General features: G+C 36.7%; 1 protein-coding gene across 2 annotated transcripts in view; it reads right to left on the bottom strand.

Moving 5' to 3' along the window:
* Positions 1-3275: 3275 nt before the first annotated feature.
* LOC136858277 (vesicular glutamate transporter 3) overlaps positions 3276-17124 on the bottom strand; it is a 591282-nt gene continuing 577433 nt past the window's right edge. For both annotated transcript variants that reach the window (XM_067137692.2, XM_067137693.2), the window contains 2 exons: positions 15253-15338; positions 3276-5540 (listed from right to left, as the gene is read on the bottom strand). In XM_067137692.2, coding sequence (XP_066993793.2) covers positions 5316-5540; positions 15253-15338 — 311 coding nt within the window. In that variant the 3' untranslated portion in view covers positions 3276-5315. The remainder of the gene's footprint in view (positions 5541-15252; positions 15339-17124) is intronic.

Genomic DNA, 17124 nt, shown 5'->3' with positions numbered 1-17124 from the left:
ATTTTTTCCAATAAGACAGATAATGCTCACTCTTTAAATTCAGGTTAAAGGATGCTAGGCTGTGGAAATTCACAGTGGCTGCTATATAAAGTTAGTATTAAGAAGTCACAAATGTGAGTCATCTTGGTAAATATGAATGGCATTGTAGCAAAGTTAGATTACTGGTAAGGGAAGTAATATTGAATTTTTCAGATCTCTTTAATGGTTACTTAAATAAGTAACTTGGATAAGTACTGTGCTTTTATTACATTTTAAGCACATAAGCATATATTAAATCAACAAATATTGCCACACAGTGTAAACAGTTATAAATATTCAGTTTACAATATGTTCATAAACTGATGAAAATGCATCAAGTAAAACTTAGCATTTCACCACTGTACTATGCATGTGTCCAACCCTTGTCCCATTTCCCTAAGGGGTCAGGTATGAAGTGAGATGAATCTTTGTAGCAAGTATTCACGACTGGATGCCTTTCCTTCAACCTCATCACAGGAGTTAGCGAGATGAAACAAATGATGTGATACATGATCGTAGGAAGGGAAACTGTGAAACCCAGTGTCAGCACATAGCGTGCTTCCATCGGATAGCACCAAGTGGTCTGCTCTAAGCTTAACATCTACATCTGATGGACATATATTTTACTTTTCAACCAGTTTCCAAAATTTACTTCAGTTTTTGTTTAAATGTGCATTTATTGATTTCAAATATGACTTTAAAACTGGTAGATACTGGAAACTTTTGCAGCTTACACATTCAAAATTCTGTCTGGATTATTCCACAACATCAGGATGTATGACAATCATACCTGGACAGAAATGTTGAAAAGTTATCTACCATAAGCACATCATCCTGTCTTAAACAAACAGTGCAAACAACTATAAAGCAAATATCTTATCCATAGTTTACTAAATGTCTCTTCACTTCTTTACCTTCTTAAACAGAGACTATAAACTGTACCTAGAAAGGTCAGCACATTAATACACACAAGGCACATAAGAGACCATCTGCTACATTTGGGTCTGTTATTACCTTTGAATGAAGTAGACGAGTGGTCAGAAATTAGATTATTCTATTCTTACAAATTCATATGTTATTTACATAGTGAATAACTTTTTCCATATTTTCAGGACTCAATTTAAATATTAAGGTAGGTATGTTTTAGGAAGGTGGGTGTAAAGCTTTCTGAGTAACAAAAACTATACATAATTTCAGTTCTGAACGACAAGGTACATTTTCACATGTTACAGATGCAACTTCTTCAAGAGAAAAGTACACAAAATGTAACTAGTTACTTTATAAATCAGAGCTGAAATGGAATTTAACATCACCCAATAAAATATGGCTTTGTTATTTCTCCTTTTCTGTAAGTACAAAAATGTGCCAATGACACTTAGATCAGAAAATAATTACTTTTACAAAATACTCTTGTATAACACTGCTAAATAAATAATACAAGACTTATTTCCCATGTATTGCTGGTTAAAAGAAAGAGGAAAAGATACAAATGTGCAAACCATAACCTGAAACCAACACTTCAATAATATAATCTTGGCTAACATTATACATCACTTCTGCTATTCATAATAACACTGAAGCAGTTCTATATACATTTATATTCAACATAGTTTTATTCAGGGTTGGGCAAATTTTAAGTACTGCAGTAATTCCAAGTAATGTTCCAATATTATAAAGAGTGCGGCAAAAGTTTGCAGAAGTTCCATAGAAAAGGTGAGTGCAGCTAGTTGGTAGCTATATTGTAAACACTAAAAATACTGTGTAAATGCAAATTTTGTTATTGTTTGTTTAATGTTGCACCAACTCCTTAAGGATTTTGGGAACATAGGGAAAGGATAGAACCAAGACTGGGAATGTAGCCACAGCATTAAGGTAAAGTCGGACATTTACCAAGCATGAAAAAGGAAAACCATGGAAAACCATCTCAGATAAGCCAGTGGCGAGGATCATACCCACCATATCTTGAATGCAAGCTCACAGCTATACTACCTACTCACTTGATTGCAATCTTTTCTTTATTTTTAGGAATGCTTTTATGAGCATATATAACATTCTTGAGAATTCAGCACCGAGCTCGATAGCTGCAGTTGCTTAAGTGCGGCCAGTATCCAGTAATCGGGAGACAGTGGGTTCGAGCCCCACTGTTGGCAGCCCTGAGGATGGTTTTCCGTGGTTTCCCATTTTCACACCAGGCAAATGCCGGGGCTGTACCTTAATTAAGGCCACGGCCGATTCCTTCCAATTCCTAGGCCTTTCCTATCCCATAGTCGTCATAAGGCCTATCTGTGTCGGTGCAACGTAAAGCAAATAGCAAAAGAAAAAAAAAAAAAAGAAAAAAAAGAGAATTCAGCAATACAGTAGAGTCTCGCTCATCCGACCTTCGCTTATCCGACATTCTGTGTTATCCGACACTGGTAGACTTAATTTGATCTTTTGGTGGAGACTGAATTCAGGCACACCTGGTGTGGAGGGTGCGACCATGGGACAAACACTGGCCTGACCAGTGGCGGTAGGACGGTTTTCTTTTCTCAAGGACAGGTGCAGTGAGTCTTCAGTCATTGTTCATTGTAGTATTGGTTGGGTGCGGATGTTATAGTTTTCATATCCTCTGTGAGTATAGCGAGTAAATGGAAGAAAGTGATTGTTTTTATGGAAGACAAGTTGAGTGCATTAAAGAGACTGGACAAAGGGGAAATTCTTCAAGATGTGGCTTCAGATTATGGTGTTGGATGTGTTGCAGTGGGAGACTGGAAAAAACAGAGGGAAGAAATTGAAAAGTGGTGCTCGAGCAGAGAAAAACAATGAAACAATGTGAGTACGAAAAAGTAAGTGAAGCACTATTTCTTTGGTTATCTCAACACCGGGAAAAGGGCCTGGCAATATCTGGCCCCATTCTGCAGTTAAAGGCTGTGTATTTCCAGAAGGAGTTTAATGAAAGGGACCCTAATTTTCCCGCCAGTGCTGGGTGGCTAGATCGGTGGAAAAAAACGGCACGGCATTAGGCAGCTTAATATCTGTGGAGAAAAGTTTCTTTTCGTAAGACATCTGGAATGTTTTCGTTCAATACTGCATGTACTGTACAATTGAATGTATAATTCAATAAATAGAGTACCGTAAAACATGTCGTTATAGTACTAGCGTATAGCCTTCCTGTTTCAGTTCATTTTCAAAGTTATTCTGTATTATCCGACATTTTCGGTGATCCGACGTAGTCCAGGTCCCGTTTAGATCGGTTAATCGAGACTCTACTGTACATATCTGCAGAAGGAATGTAGGGAAAGAATCCTTAAATGTGTATACAGTATAGACCGGTACTGATCCATAGTAAGCATTTTACTATATTTTGGTTATGGCTGGCTAACGGGCAAGACAGGAGCATGAAATAGCTCTAATATTTAAGGAAGGATATCTACCACATGAATTGGGAACAGCTGTATGCCCTTTATGTCTGAGCATATAGGAATAGTTTTGAATTCTTTCCTCAGTTGCCTTTTCTAGATACACCCTTATTAAGAAAAAAGACTGCTGACTTATTTAGTGAAATTGTAAGAATAAGATAGTAATTATGGTCTCATTCTTTCTGTTTATATAATCAGGGCTTAATTTAGATACTTATTCACCGAGCTCGACAGCTGCAGTCGCTTAAGTGCGGCCAGTATCCAGTATTCGGGAGATTGTGGGTTCGAACCCCACTGTCAGAAGCCCTGAAGATGGTTTTCCGTGGTTTCCCCCTTTTCACACCAAGCAAATGCTGGGGCTGTACCTTAATTAAGGCCACGGACGCTTCCTTCCCACTCCTAGTCCCTTCCTGCCCCATCATCGCCGTAAGACCTATCTGTGTCTGTGCGACGTAAAGCAAATAACAAAAAAAAAGAAAAAAAGATACTTATTCACCCCTAAGTCAACTTTTTCAGTGTTCTGGTTACTCTTCCAGTCCATTTACATTAGCACATTCTTCATATGGTACGTTCTTTGTTGTTTAGAGGCGCAAAATGCAAATCTGAGCTAATGGTGGGTGTTTTTGTGAGTTCTTATTCACTTAACTTGCTCCTTTGTTTGTTTGTTTGTTTGTTTGTTTGAGAACCTAAGTCCCAGTCAATTTCACTCATCATAAATACCTTTAAATAAAGAAATAATACACTGGTACTGGTACAAACTGCTAAGTACTGAAAATTAACTATGCAACAACATCTCACTATTGCACCACTGTCACTGTCTGTCAATTTTTACTTGATTCCAAACAGGGGATGACAGTGACAGGGATGAAACCTAATGTAAAACTTTGAGGCAAACCAGTCACTCAATAGTAGTAAGGTAGCAGGCTCTTCAGATGGAACAACTAATTTCCTCTTCCTTCTCTCTCTTTCTCTCTCCACCCATCCCAAACCCCCTCCTGCTTCCTGTTGAGAGTTTTGGTAGCTCCTCTAAGAGGGTATCTTGGACAGTGGCTTGATAGGCAATTGACATATCCAGCCATGTATATTATGTAATAATTTTAAATGCACAGCCGTGGACAACATCATTCATTCTAACCTAAAAGAAGTATGGTTCCAAACATTAAGTGGCCTTGATATCCTATAAATGTTTACATAAATCAACCAATTCATTAAGCAACTTTTTCACTTTCACTGACTTGATTACCTTCAGATCTGGAGACAAATGATATGAGACAACAAGGACCACGAGAGGAGAGAATAACCAGTAAAGTTGCATAGTGCATACACACTAAACATTAAAAGAAATGTTTATTTCATATTTCGTAGCAGTTGAGCAAAAACTATATTGCACACTTCACTAATTAAATTGTGCAAGTAATTGTTATAGAAATAACCCATTAGTTTGTACTTGGTTTGTTTTTTACAACTACATTCTGCATCATTCACCTGAATTTATAAAAAAATCCTACTTAAGTAACTTGTCTTTAGACTAAAAAGTACATTTTCACTATTGTTTTTTCACATCAATACAATGATATCAAAGAGTAGTTGATATAAAAGAATAGCTAGGTTTATATATAGTAAGTGCTATCTGAGAACAGTTCTACCCAACCCTGCTTAATTGAGAAGTTCTATGGATAATGGAATGCATGTTAAGTTCCAGTTAACCACATATAAAATATGACACCTGGTAAAAATATATCCATGTCCATTAAAATTAATATAACTTTAAAGTAAAGACATGGACAAGGCAGAAAGCAAGGATAATTACATCCAGCAATATGGAGAGGCACTTGCAAAGACCAGTTAATAAACCAAAGGTTGCCCATGTGATGTTTGTAACATCACTTCAATTTCTCTTCAGCCTTCAGCTGCTTCTCCACTTGCACGCCTTGACTCTCCTTTCCGCATTGTCTTCTCCATCTGCAACGGTTCAGTTAACTCACTAATGGAAACAGGAATCTTCTGGTTGGGGTAGTTCCAAGGTTGGATATCGGCGGTGCCGAATATCTGGAATGGTATGTATGTCACACAACTGACAATCAACGAAACCCAGAAGACATGTAGCCAGTTTTCAAGATATTGCTGAAAAGAAAGATAATTCTATTATAGAGACATATTTTTAGGAGCTTATTTAACATTACTCACTGCTAGCATTAGTTAGTCAATTTTTTAGTTCAAGTTAGACCTTTACAATCAATTAGCCAATTGAATTTTGAAGTATATTTAATGAGACATGTGATTCATCACTGTCACAGATAATAAATCCTCACTCAGTCTGAAGTACAACTTAAGTCTCATCCTTGCTACACTTATGCAACTAGATAAAGTTCCTTTCTACATTTTATGTAACAGTTTCTTTGTATTTTTACCAGGGAAGTATCTGAACTTCAACACTGAAATCCAAGAAAACACATGTTTCTAGCCTAATACTGATGATTCAAAGAATACTGGATATGTGTGTGTAATCTGCTCACCCTGAATTTAGGAAGAAAAATTCTAAAAAAGATGAAAAAAAGTAGCTTTAATTCGTGTCTTATTTAAAAGAAATTAATCCCACAGTACATAAAATTAGAAAATTAGATTTGTTTTAAAGCAATGTACAGAAAATAACATTACCAGTCTTCAGACACTGTTGCAGCAATGCTAGTTTTTCTCCAGAAGTTTAATCCACTGGGATTAGATTCAGATAGCTTAGAAACCTGTGATGTCTAGTTCCCTTGCTACAGCTAAATCTGGCACATTTCAATTGTAACTGTGTACCTTATTACCCCTTTCTACCCTATTTTTCGATATCTAGATGCTTCGCTTTTTGACCATGAAGTGCCCAGTGATTACTATTTGTTTCTTGAAGTTGACTTTGCTGTTTTGCTACTTGTGAATACAAATTTTGCTGATATCATACTTTCTTAGCAACTTCAATAAAGCAAAGCTTTTCTTTAGCCATTACTGAATATTAATGAGAACTTGCTGCACTTGTAGCCATACTTAAAATGTGATTCACATCTCTCTTCTATCTAGGTAACTGATGCCTTGTGCAGCAGCAAAGTATAACGGGATTCAGGTATTACTAGTTGTAACCTAATCCCAAGTAATGAATGGGCCTGTAAATTTTGGTGCCAACATTTGAAAGAAATATGCACAGAGTATTCGTATATAATCAGCCCCGTGGTGTAGCGATAGTGTGGCTGCCTTTAACCAAAGGCCCCAGGTTCGATTCCCGGACAGGTCAGGGATTTTTACCTGTATCTGAGGGCTGGCTCGAGGTCTACTCAGCCTATGTGATTACAATTGAGGAGCTATCTGACAGCGAGATGGCGGCTCCTGGTCTAGAAATCCAAGAGGAACGGCCGAGAGGATTTGTTGTGCTGACCATATGACACCTCATAATCTGCAGGCCTTTGGTCTGAGCAGCGGTTGCTTGGTAAGCCAAGGCTCTTTAGGGTTGTTGCACCTTGGGGTTTGGATTCGTATATATACAGTAACAGGAGAAGTCACCCATATGTAAACCACCTGTGTTTCTCTGGTGAGACAAATGCTTCCCCTACAAAAGGAATACTCAAACAAACTACTTTCCTTCTATGTGAGCAGGAATCACAGAAGCTGGTAAATATGAACCCAGGACTCCTTATAGCAAGAGCCATGCCCAAGTTGCACAAAAAAGAGATATCTATCAGACCAGTAATTAACTTCCATAAGAGCCCCACATACAAAACATCACAATATATTCATATATTGAGATCATAAAAACTAATTTATTAGAACACAAACGGATTAGCATACCCAAAATAGAATAGTTCATGACAATCCTTAAATCTGTACTCAACTAGAACTACTTTTTATTTGATGATTATGCTTGTTGTTTTAAGGGGCCTAACATCGAAGGTCATCGGCCCCACTTTTTATTTAACAACAAAATATACCAACAAGATGGCCTCCCCATGGGAGCCCCTGCCTCAGGCATACTAGCTAATATATACTTGGACCACTCTCACATTGTAGGCCACATTAAAGGGTTTGATTTGTGGGTACGCTATGTAGATGACACATATGCTTTAATTAATAAGGATCTTAATGATAGTCTTAATATTTTGAACATCCTGAACACCTAAGGTCCTAATATACAGTTTACTATTGAGGAAGAGAAAAATGGTTCAATCAATTTTTAGATGTTACAACTAGGAAAGGAAACCAATTTTACTTCGGAATATATAGGAAGCCTACATTTACTCCAACCACGATTCATAATAACTCTCTACATCCCGACTCAGAGAAAAAATCTGCATATTATAGCTTTATTAATAGGGCCTTCGAAGTTCCTTTAACCGACAAAGAGAGAAACAAAGAACTTGCTTTTATCCAACAATAAGCCTTGAATAATGTCTTTAGTCTTCAAGTTATTAACAGTTTAATCACTAAACATAAATGTAAACTACAAACTAATTTAATAAAACAGTCAGAGAAAACAATAAAGTACGTGAAGTTTACCTACAACAATCCTAACATCTACGCAATTACAATGTTTTTTTTTTTTTTTTTGCTAGTTGCTTTACGTCGCACTGACACAGATAGGTCTTATGGCGACGATGAGACGGGAAAGGGCTAGGAGTGGGAAGGAGGCGGCCGTGGCCTTAATTAAGGTACAGCCCCAGCATTTGCCTGGTGTGAAAATGGGAAACCACGGAAAACCATTTTCAGGGCTGCCGACAGTGGGGTTCGAACCTACTATCTCCCGAATACTGGATACTGGCCGCACTTAAGCGACTTCAGCTATCGAGCTCGGTACACAAATTTAGTTAAGAAATACGACATCAAGGTAGCGTTTTCAACAAACAATAACACTAGGCACAGGTTTTTCAACCATAACATAGTTAATAAGAACAAAGAAGATTGTTTCCAAGATTCAGGAATTTATAAGTTGATTTGCAACCAATATGAAGCCACGTATGTTGGGCAATCCAGACGGAACTTTGCGATAAGGTATCAAGAACACGTCAATGCGGAAAAATATAGAAAGTTTTCCGCAATGGGAGTACACATGAAAGAGACATGTCATAAATTTACAGATATCAAACAAGATCTTGTAGTTATTAATAGAATAAATAAAGGAAGACTGATGAATAGTTCAGAAAATATTCATATTTTTCTTGATAAGCTAATAAATAAGGACAAGAACTTAAACAAGATGAATGAACAACGAAATTCCCTATGCAAACATATACTGAGATATATGGATATATTAGGTAGGAATCAAACACGCCCAGCAAGTGCAACAAGCAGGCACGAGGGCTCTACGTCACAGTCAGAAGCCACCTCCTCGCGAGAAAACAACAAATGATGACGCATCCTCACTTTCCCTCTCCCCTCTAAATCACGCTAGCAAACAGACCACATCACATTGCTATTACACAAGGTCGAGGACAGTAGAAACAGACCCACACTCGTAATCGCAGGGAGTAAAGAAAGTGAATTGGACAGGGGTAAGTTCAAAATTACTCAATCAATTTCCATTATTTTAGTACGAAACAATTTCCTTAGACAACACTTCTGCAGGCGATTTTAACTGACGCATTTTTTTCTGCCAATTACAGATTGTACAACAAGCTATCCAACCTGACATGCATATGAATATAATTCTCAATTCAACCAACAGTGAATACACCCTTTCAACTTCAAACAAAGGGATGAATCTTTTTAGTAGAGTACAAAGTGACGAGGAAGAAAACTAGAAGTCAAGTAAAGAAGAAGCACATTTCAGTAAAAAAAAACATTTCTTCAAGGTAACACCACCAGTTTCTAGTATTTAAACAATAAGTGATAAAATGATACCAAAGCTATTTTAGTTCATAAGATAGTAGATTTTAATTTATTTTAAATTTAACTCCCTTGTAATAACCGTCCCTCCCATCGCACACTACCCCCTCCCCCTTCCCCCCAACCCATATGTCCTTTACTAACATTAGTTTTAAAGTCAACAAAGTTTTAACTATGTGCTCACTTTATACTTTTTATCTAAGCCTTTGTATATCGTCGTTGCCGGGGAAAAACCTCCTATGTGATAATATTTTTGGAGATATACTGACCCGCAGCACATACATTATGAAGAGCGAGAATGCCTTGACCATGTTCACACAATATTGCACCTTAGATGACAGAACCTTACCGGCCAAAGTTCTAAGCTAAAATATTTCACATAGGAGGTTTTGTCCCGGCAATGACGATATGCAGCTGATGTGATCAAAACATGTCCTGTTATTCTTAATGATATTATAAATTGCCAAAGGCAAAATAAAGAAAGTTATCGATTAGGTGGAAAATATTTTCTTACGAAACTATAGATGCCACTAACATGTCGTCAATGTATAGCAGTATACATCATATTTCCATCCTCTGCTTTACAGGTATACAGACACTGATCAGCGGCCCTGTGTTTAAAGCTCAATCTAGCTAGTATCTTGGCTGTTCTTTTGTTCCAGACTCTTGCTGATTGCTTTAGACCATAGAGGCTCTTTAATAGTTTTTGGACTTTTGTTTCATTTATGGGTTTCACTAAACCTTCTAATATTTCTTTGTCCAGCCTGCCGTTTCAATAGGTGCTTTTTACATCGAGCTGTCGTACATGCAATTTCTTCTTGGCTGCGACAACAAGTAACACCTTGCTGGTTTCATGTTTTACTTCAGGTGTATACATGTCATCGTAGTTTTCTCCAAAATGTTAAGAGAAACCTTGAGCGACTAACCTAGCTTTTCAAGTATGAATCTGACCTTTATTGTCCAATTTTGCCTTAAAAACCCACTTGCAAGTTATTGTTCTTTTTCCTTGCAGAAGATCACATGATTTCCATACCTGGTGTTTCTCGAAAAATCTTATTTCTTCTTCTGCCAAATCAATCCACATTTGTCGCTCATGAAGTGGCAATTTTAACACCTCGTTTCAAGATGCTGGTGCCATAATGCAGCTTCTTTCGACAATGTATGTCAATCTCTTGGCTGGTACACCTTTGTTTTTGCGTTGTGAAGTCCTTCTCTCTGGCAATTCGTCTTCGTCTGTATCTACATGAGGCTGATCATCAGCTTCACTAGTTTCTTGATCACTTTCCGTGTCGTCATCTCGTAATCTACTATTTCGTTTGTACGAACGTCATTCTGATTCAATTCATTTCTGCCCACTGCCCCTTCTCATTCTGAAATCTTCTGAGGTTCTCCCTCCTTGACTTCCTTTTCTATTATTCGGACTGATCTCTCTTCAGGTTCAGGATCCTATAACCTTTGCTATTTCCATCGTAGCTGACCAGAATGCCTTCCTCTGATTTGTCATCCCACTTCTGATGTTTCTGTTTTGGTATCCAAGAGAACACCTTCGATCCAAATACCAAGATATGACTCAAATCCGGTTTCTGTCCAGTAAACAATTCTAAAGGTATTTTCTCTATCACATGACTGGTTACACAATTCCGCTCTGCCACTTCGTTTTGTAACATTGCGTAGGGCACCGTAAATTGATGTTGAATTCCTTCTTTTCATAAATGATTTTCCAATTCATGTGATACATATTCTCTACTGTTATCAGTGCTTAGAACTTCCACTTTTCTGCCAAAGTGTGTGGTCACTGCTGCAATATATTCAATCACAACCCCTGCCACTTCCTGCTTGCTTTTCATTAACTTCACAACTGTGAAACGAGAATAATCTTCAGTTAAAGGATGTAGATACCTGTTGCCACTTGGAGTTGCCGTTTGCATTGGTCCACATACATCAGAAAGAATTAGCTTCAGTGGCTCCTTCTTTCCTGCTACTACTCTCCAAGAATTTCTTTCGGACTAGTTTCCCCTTTATATATTCTGCACAAATGATGATGTTTGTATCTTTCACAGTGTTAATTCCGGTGATAAGTCCTTCTTTGATTAGCCGTTTAATGCCTGCTAAACTTTTATGTCCTAGACGACGATGCCATTGGCGAAGGCTTGCTGTCGCATTTGTAATTCGTACTGACTCATTACTCGTTTTTAATCTAAACAAATTCTCATTATTTTCTGCTCTTGCAATAATTTTCTCATCTTGATAAATTGTGCAAGTGTTGTTTAAAAATGTCATACAATAACCTCATTGAATTATCCGTTGAGCTGACAACAAACTATTGTTGAGTTGCGGACTGCACAACACATCTTTCAACTTTACCTGTTGGGTACAGCTATATGGTAATGAATACGTTAGCCAACAAATCACCAACATGTTTAGCCTTTATCAATGAGCCATATGCAAGGAAAATTGTTACAACTGTATTGTGCAGCACTTTAAATAATCTGTTATATGTCATGGTTTGATGCACCAGAATCTGTGCACCAGCTATGGTTACTCACCTCCTCTGTAGTTTCTAATAATAATGTTGTATGTTTTTACATCCCACTAACTGCTTTTATTTTTTTCAGAGACCTTGAGTTTCCGGAATTTCGTCTCGCAAGAGTTATTTCACGTGCCAGTAAATCTATCGACACGAGGCTGACGTATCTGAGTACCTTCAAATACCACCAGACTGAGCCAGGATTCTGTTGATTCTCCAACTTTGAATATCACATAGGAGTTTCTTGTTTTGTGTGTTTCCATAACTGAAGATTTTGCTGATTCTGTATTGTTTTCTTCTCCATTTCGTATTTCTAATGGAAACAGTTTTCTTTCAGATGTCCTGGCTACTTACAAAAATGACATGTCTATGTTTCCTTTCTGTTACTTTTAAAGCTTCTCCCATATTTATAGCTACTTTGTGGCCTGATCCACCCTTTCGTGATGTTGAACTTGATAGCTGTAGCACCAACTCTGTATTATCTTTACTCAGCTCCACTGTCTTGACACACCTCTGGTATTCGTCTAACATACCTACCCTTGAGTGCTGTGATGAGCCCTGGTAAACTCATGAGCAAAATTGCGACCACCTCCTCATCTTCAAGAGGTTTCCCGGATCCCTGAAGCGAACTTACCATCTGCATAATTGTGTCAATATGATCAGACATCAGCCCACTACGATAGTGGATATTGTACAACTTTTTACATAGATATAAATGACTGCCAAACGTGGAGCGTTCGTATTTTTTCTTCAATGCTTCCCATATATCATAATCATTCTCAAGATGTGAGAAGTGAATCAGCTGATTATCTTCGACACTCAAGGTTATGAATGCTACAGCCTTATTATTTCTTCTTTTCCATTCATCATGTGCCATTTCCAGTTTTGGCTGAATCACAATATCCCACAAGTCATCGCATATTAACATTGCTCGCAGTTTTGTTTTCCAGAAAATTTAATTTCTACCATTTAGAAGCGGAATTTTCTGTTTTGGACTTTCTTGCATCATATTGTATGTCACAAACTTTCCACTATCTTCCAAGAAAGTAGGTTAATATATACAGTATGATTGATTGATTGATTGATTTCTTTATTTATTTATTTCTTTATTTATTTATTTATTTATTTATTTATTTATTTATTTATTTATTTATTTATTTATTTATTTATTTATTTATTTATTTATTTATTTATTTATTTATTTATTTATTTATTTATTTATTTATTTATTAATGTCTTGCTGTACATGGCGGGGCTCAGGCTACGGAGCCTGCTATTATGCCAAACCATATAATTGAACACCTGTGTAAACAGAACATTATAACTACTTAAAATTAAAAATAAGTTTAATATAATTTAAAATTTACATGAAATGTAATTTAAGTGAAAATGTAAAGTATCATAATTTGTTTTTAACATTTTAAAATGAATTTATAGTATTTACTATTATTAAAACTATACCTCGAAAATTGTCAATGTTAGTAATATTACATTTACATTTTATCCATTTGACTTAATCTAACATTTGAGGGTACTTCTTGGAGTAAATTATTCTGTTTGTAGATAAAAGTTCCAGCACATTCTTTTGAATACCTTTAAGTTGCTTATGTCTCTAATTTCAGCCGAGAGGGAATTCCAGGAACGTATGGTCCTCGGTACAAATGAGTTGTTATACATCCTACTGTGGTGAATGGGTATGGACAACAGGGATCGTGTTGATGACCTTGAGGGTGTTCTGCCTGAGGGAGAGAGGTAGCTGAAATCTATTCTCAGGTAGTCTGGTTTACCTGTTCGCAGTGGTGTTATATCAGTCAATAACTTCATTCACAGTACTCTGGGTCTGGTGACAGGAATAATATAAAAACATTTTATGTAGCCTGTAACTAAATTTACTAACCTATGTTATATTATCATATGTATTTTCCTCGTGCGTAACAATTGGTCAAAATATAACTTGAGATGAACTAGATGTTCTTTGACTGGCATCTACCTCATTCTTACAGATGGCACAACAGATATGCCTGGTCCCAATTAAGCCTTGGACCAAGCACAAACAAGCTGAATGCACTATTTAATACTCCATCACAAAATATAACACAATAAAAATACTTAACAGGACTCAGAAAACTTCTCAATTTTATTTTCAAGTGACAAATCTACTCTGGGATGATAAAATACCCAGAAAGCAAAATTGACCATGTTTCACACCTACTTCATTCCAATTCTCACCTATGGACTCTAAACACGTACCCTGCATAACCAGGCTAATAGTAAAATCCAGTCAACAGAAATGAAATTCATCAGAACAATAACCAGAAGACCAGGAAAGACAAGATTAGAAATGTAGCAAACAGGAAGGAGGCTAGCATCAAAATACCTGTTACCGAGCTTTTAGGAAGAATATTGTCTTAGGATTTCGCCACAAATGATCTTTGCTCCAATACGGCTGATGATGACCCCTAGATGGGTCGAAACTAGTACCGGGTACCGTATAATTTTGTAAATTTGTGAATATATTGTATTGAAAAGGTGGAAACATTTAAGTTATTATTATTATTACTTATATATTGTTCAATACGGATCAAAAACATGAAATTCATAACCATCTTTTAGGAAGACTCAGGCTACAAAGGTTTGGACATGTTATGAGGATGGACACAATGACAACATCAAGGAATTACTTCGACAGAAAAATGAAAGGGGACAGGCCTTTAGGGAGGCCAAGGAATCGATGGACAGACAAAGTGAATTTGGAGGTCAGCAAGAGGAATGTCGAGTGGGAAGACATAGAGGAAACTGCAGCTAGAAAATTATGATGAATATATTATTAGATTCTGAAATCTACATAAACATGGCATTTTGCTTCTTGCATGGAAAGAAATGGGAGTGACTTATACAAGGTGCTTTTTAACAGTGGTGATGGGAGCACATTCAGTTTTGTGCACCTACATTGTACTTTTCCTTCTATATTGTCATTTTGCTCCTCAGTTCGAATGCATATTATATCAATACTCAAAAAACTTCACGGATGAAATGCCAAATTTTGCAAGGTAACTACTAGCATCAGTATTACAAAACTCACATATTTACATTATACACATGCTTTGAATTGAATCTGAGTGTTCGGAGATTTTCCTAGCAAGCAGTTCTTTTCTAAAATAGAAAATAGTTCTATACTGATGATCAGAATGAAAAGCTACAGTAGCCTTATTTAATGCATTATTTGCCTCCCAGCATGTAAGTTAACAGTATGAAAGCTGCTCATAAACATAAACTCTATCTATATGCTGCTGGTGGTTCGTGTGTGAGCTGAGGATGAGAATAATGCATGAAAGAAGGATCCAGTAATAATGAAATTATTATTTGCAATTTCTTATCTCCAGAAAAATCTATCAGTTACAAAGGCTGTACACTGTTTGCCAAACTACCATATACATTAAGGAATACATAACTTACATTGTCTTGTAATAAGAAGCCAGCAACCAAAGGTGATAGGAAACTTGCCGACATGTGAATTGTTTGTGCGAAGGCCAATATTGGACCTGTAAATTAAACATGAAATGGTTACTTGATGTAAGTATAAAATTATACTAATAGAAATTTTACAGCCAAAATGACTAATTTGAACCCAGGAATTTTAATTTTAACAAAAATTGAAATCTACCATTTGAGCCTCCATGGCTCAGGAGGCAGCTGTCACCGCTGGTTCTGTAGTCCAAATCCTGGTCACTTCACGTGAGATTTGTGCTGGACAAAGCAGAGGCAGGGCAGGTTTTCCTCTGGGTACTCAGGTTTTCCCCATCATCTTTCATTCCAGCAACACACTCCAATATCATTTCATTTGTCAGTCAATAATCATTGCCCCAGAAGAGCGCGATAAGCTTCGGAAGCCAGCACAGTTCCTATCCTTGCCACTAGATGGGAGCTTCATTCATTCCATTCCTGACATGATCAAATGACTGGAAACAGGCTGCGGATTTTCATTTTCCTATATAAATCTACCGTTTAGATTTACATTGTTCCTTGTTCAAATGGTCAATTTAGACTTTCATTGTAAGTGCTCTAGAATATCTTGTCACATTTCAAAGTAATAAACCAATCATACCAAATTTAACTGTAAACAATCTATTACATATAATGCACTGTAGTATTTATAGACTATCAAATATCTAACTATTTAACCGTGATAATTTCTACAAAAATTCATTCAGTGGTTAGCAATAGTAATTTCTCTGACCTTGAAGTAGAAAAGATATTTACTGATAGGTAAAAAAAATCACAGGGAGGGATTCAATAGAGTGGAAATGTAATACGGAGCTGATAGTTGAGAGCTGAAAGCCTGCAATCTAATACCTTGGAGCTTGAAAAGAGGTGCAGTGAGTATGATATGAAAATAAGCATTTACAAGACTTAAGTAATGCCAGGTAGGGAATATGAAACTGGAACAGGTGGATCACTTCAAGTACTTAGGATGTGTCTTCTCCCACGATAATAAGTTATTATAATATGCAAAGCTGAATCAAAGTGCAGCAAAGCTAATGCAGTGAGCTAACAGTTGTGACAACATAAGGCAAGCAGAAATGTTGCTATGTATCTACCACATGCACCGGTAGTCTCGTCTACAACTCCACATATCAGACAGTCAAATAACTCAGTTTGGATTTCTTCCATCACTGAATTGTAACATTTATCTAAGTATGCTTTCCAAACTGTCGACTCTTGAGTAATGGTCTGGTTGCAATACTTATCAAGAAAGCTATGGATGTGAGGGTTGGTTAATCTCTTCCATGGAATATTTTTGGCAATTAGTGTGCAACATAAATCATGGGTAAACTCATTTCGTCCCGAAGTGGATGAAAGTTCTTGTGTCAGTAAGATTTGTTTTGTCTTACCACTACCAACTTGCTTAACATTTATATGAGCTGAGGTATATTAGAGTGCTGTGTTAGCTGGTAATTTATTTCACACAGAACCCGTTTGTCACAAACATGACAAAAAATTGTTTTACCGTCAGTGGTATAATCTGCATCACCTCCAATCCAGCATCCTGTAAGGTAACGCCTACTACTTCTAGGTTTTGGTATTGTCTGTGCAACTTTGTTTTAAAATCAAACTTAGAAACAAGTCACTGGACAAGTCACTAACAACACAGCGACAATTAGCACTATTTATTTAGAAAGAGTTCACAGCATTAATTACTTTACATTTTCTTGAAGACTACTTGTAAAATATGTTAATATATGCATAATAAAAGTTGAAAACATGCACAATAAATCCAAAATTTGAAATGTATGTATTAGTCTCAAATATGTGCACTATTAAACTTAA

Source organism: Anabrus simplex, chromosome 1 (assembly GCF_040414725.1).
Source record: "Anabrus simplex isolate iqAnaSimp1 chromosome 1, ASM4041472v1, whole genome shotgun sequence".
Classification (NCBI taxonomy): domain Eukaryota; kingdom Metazoa; phylum Arthropoda; class Insecta; order Orthoptera; family Tettigoniidae; genus Anabrus; species Anabrus simplex.
The sequence above is the reverse complement of the archived record's forward strand: the minus strand, read 5'-3'. Positions and strand labels throughout refer to the sequence as shown.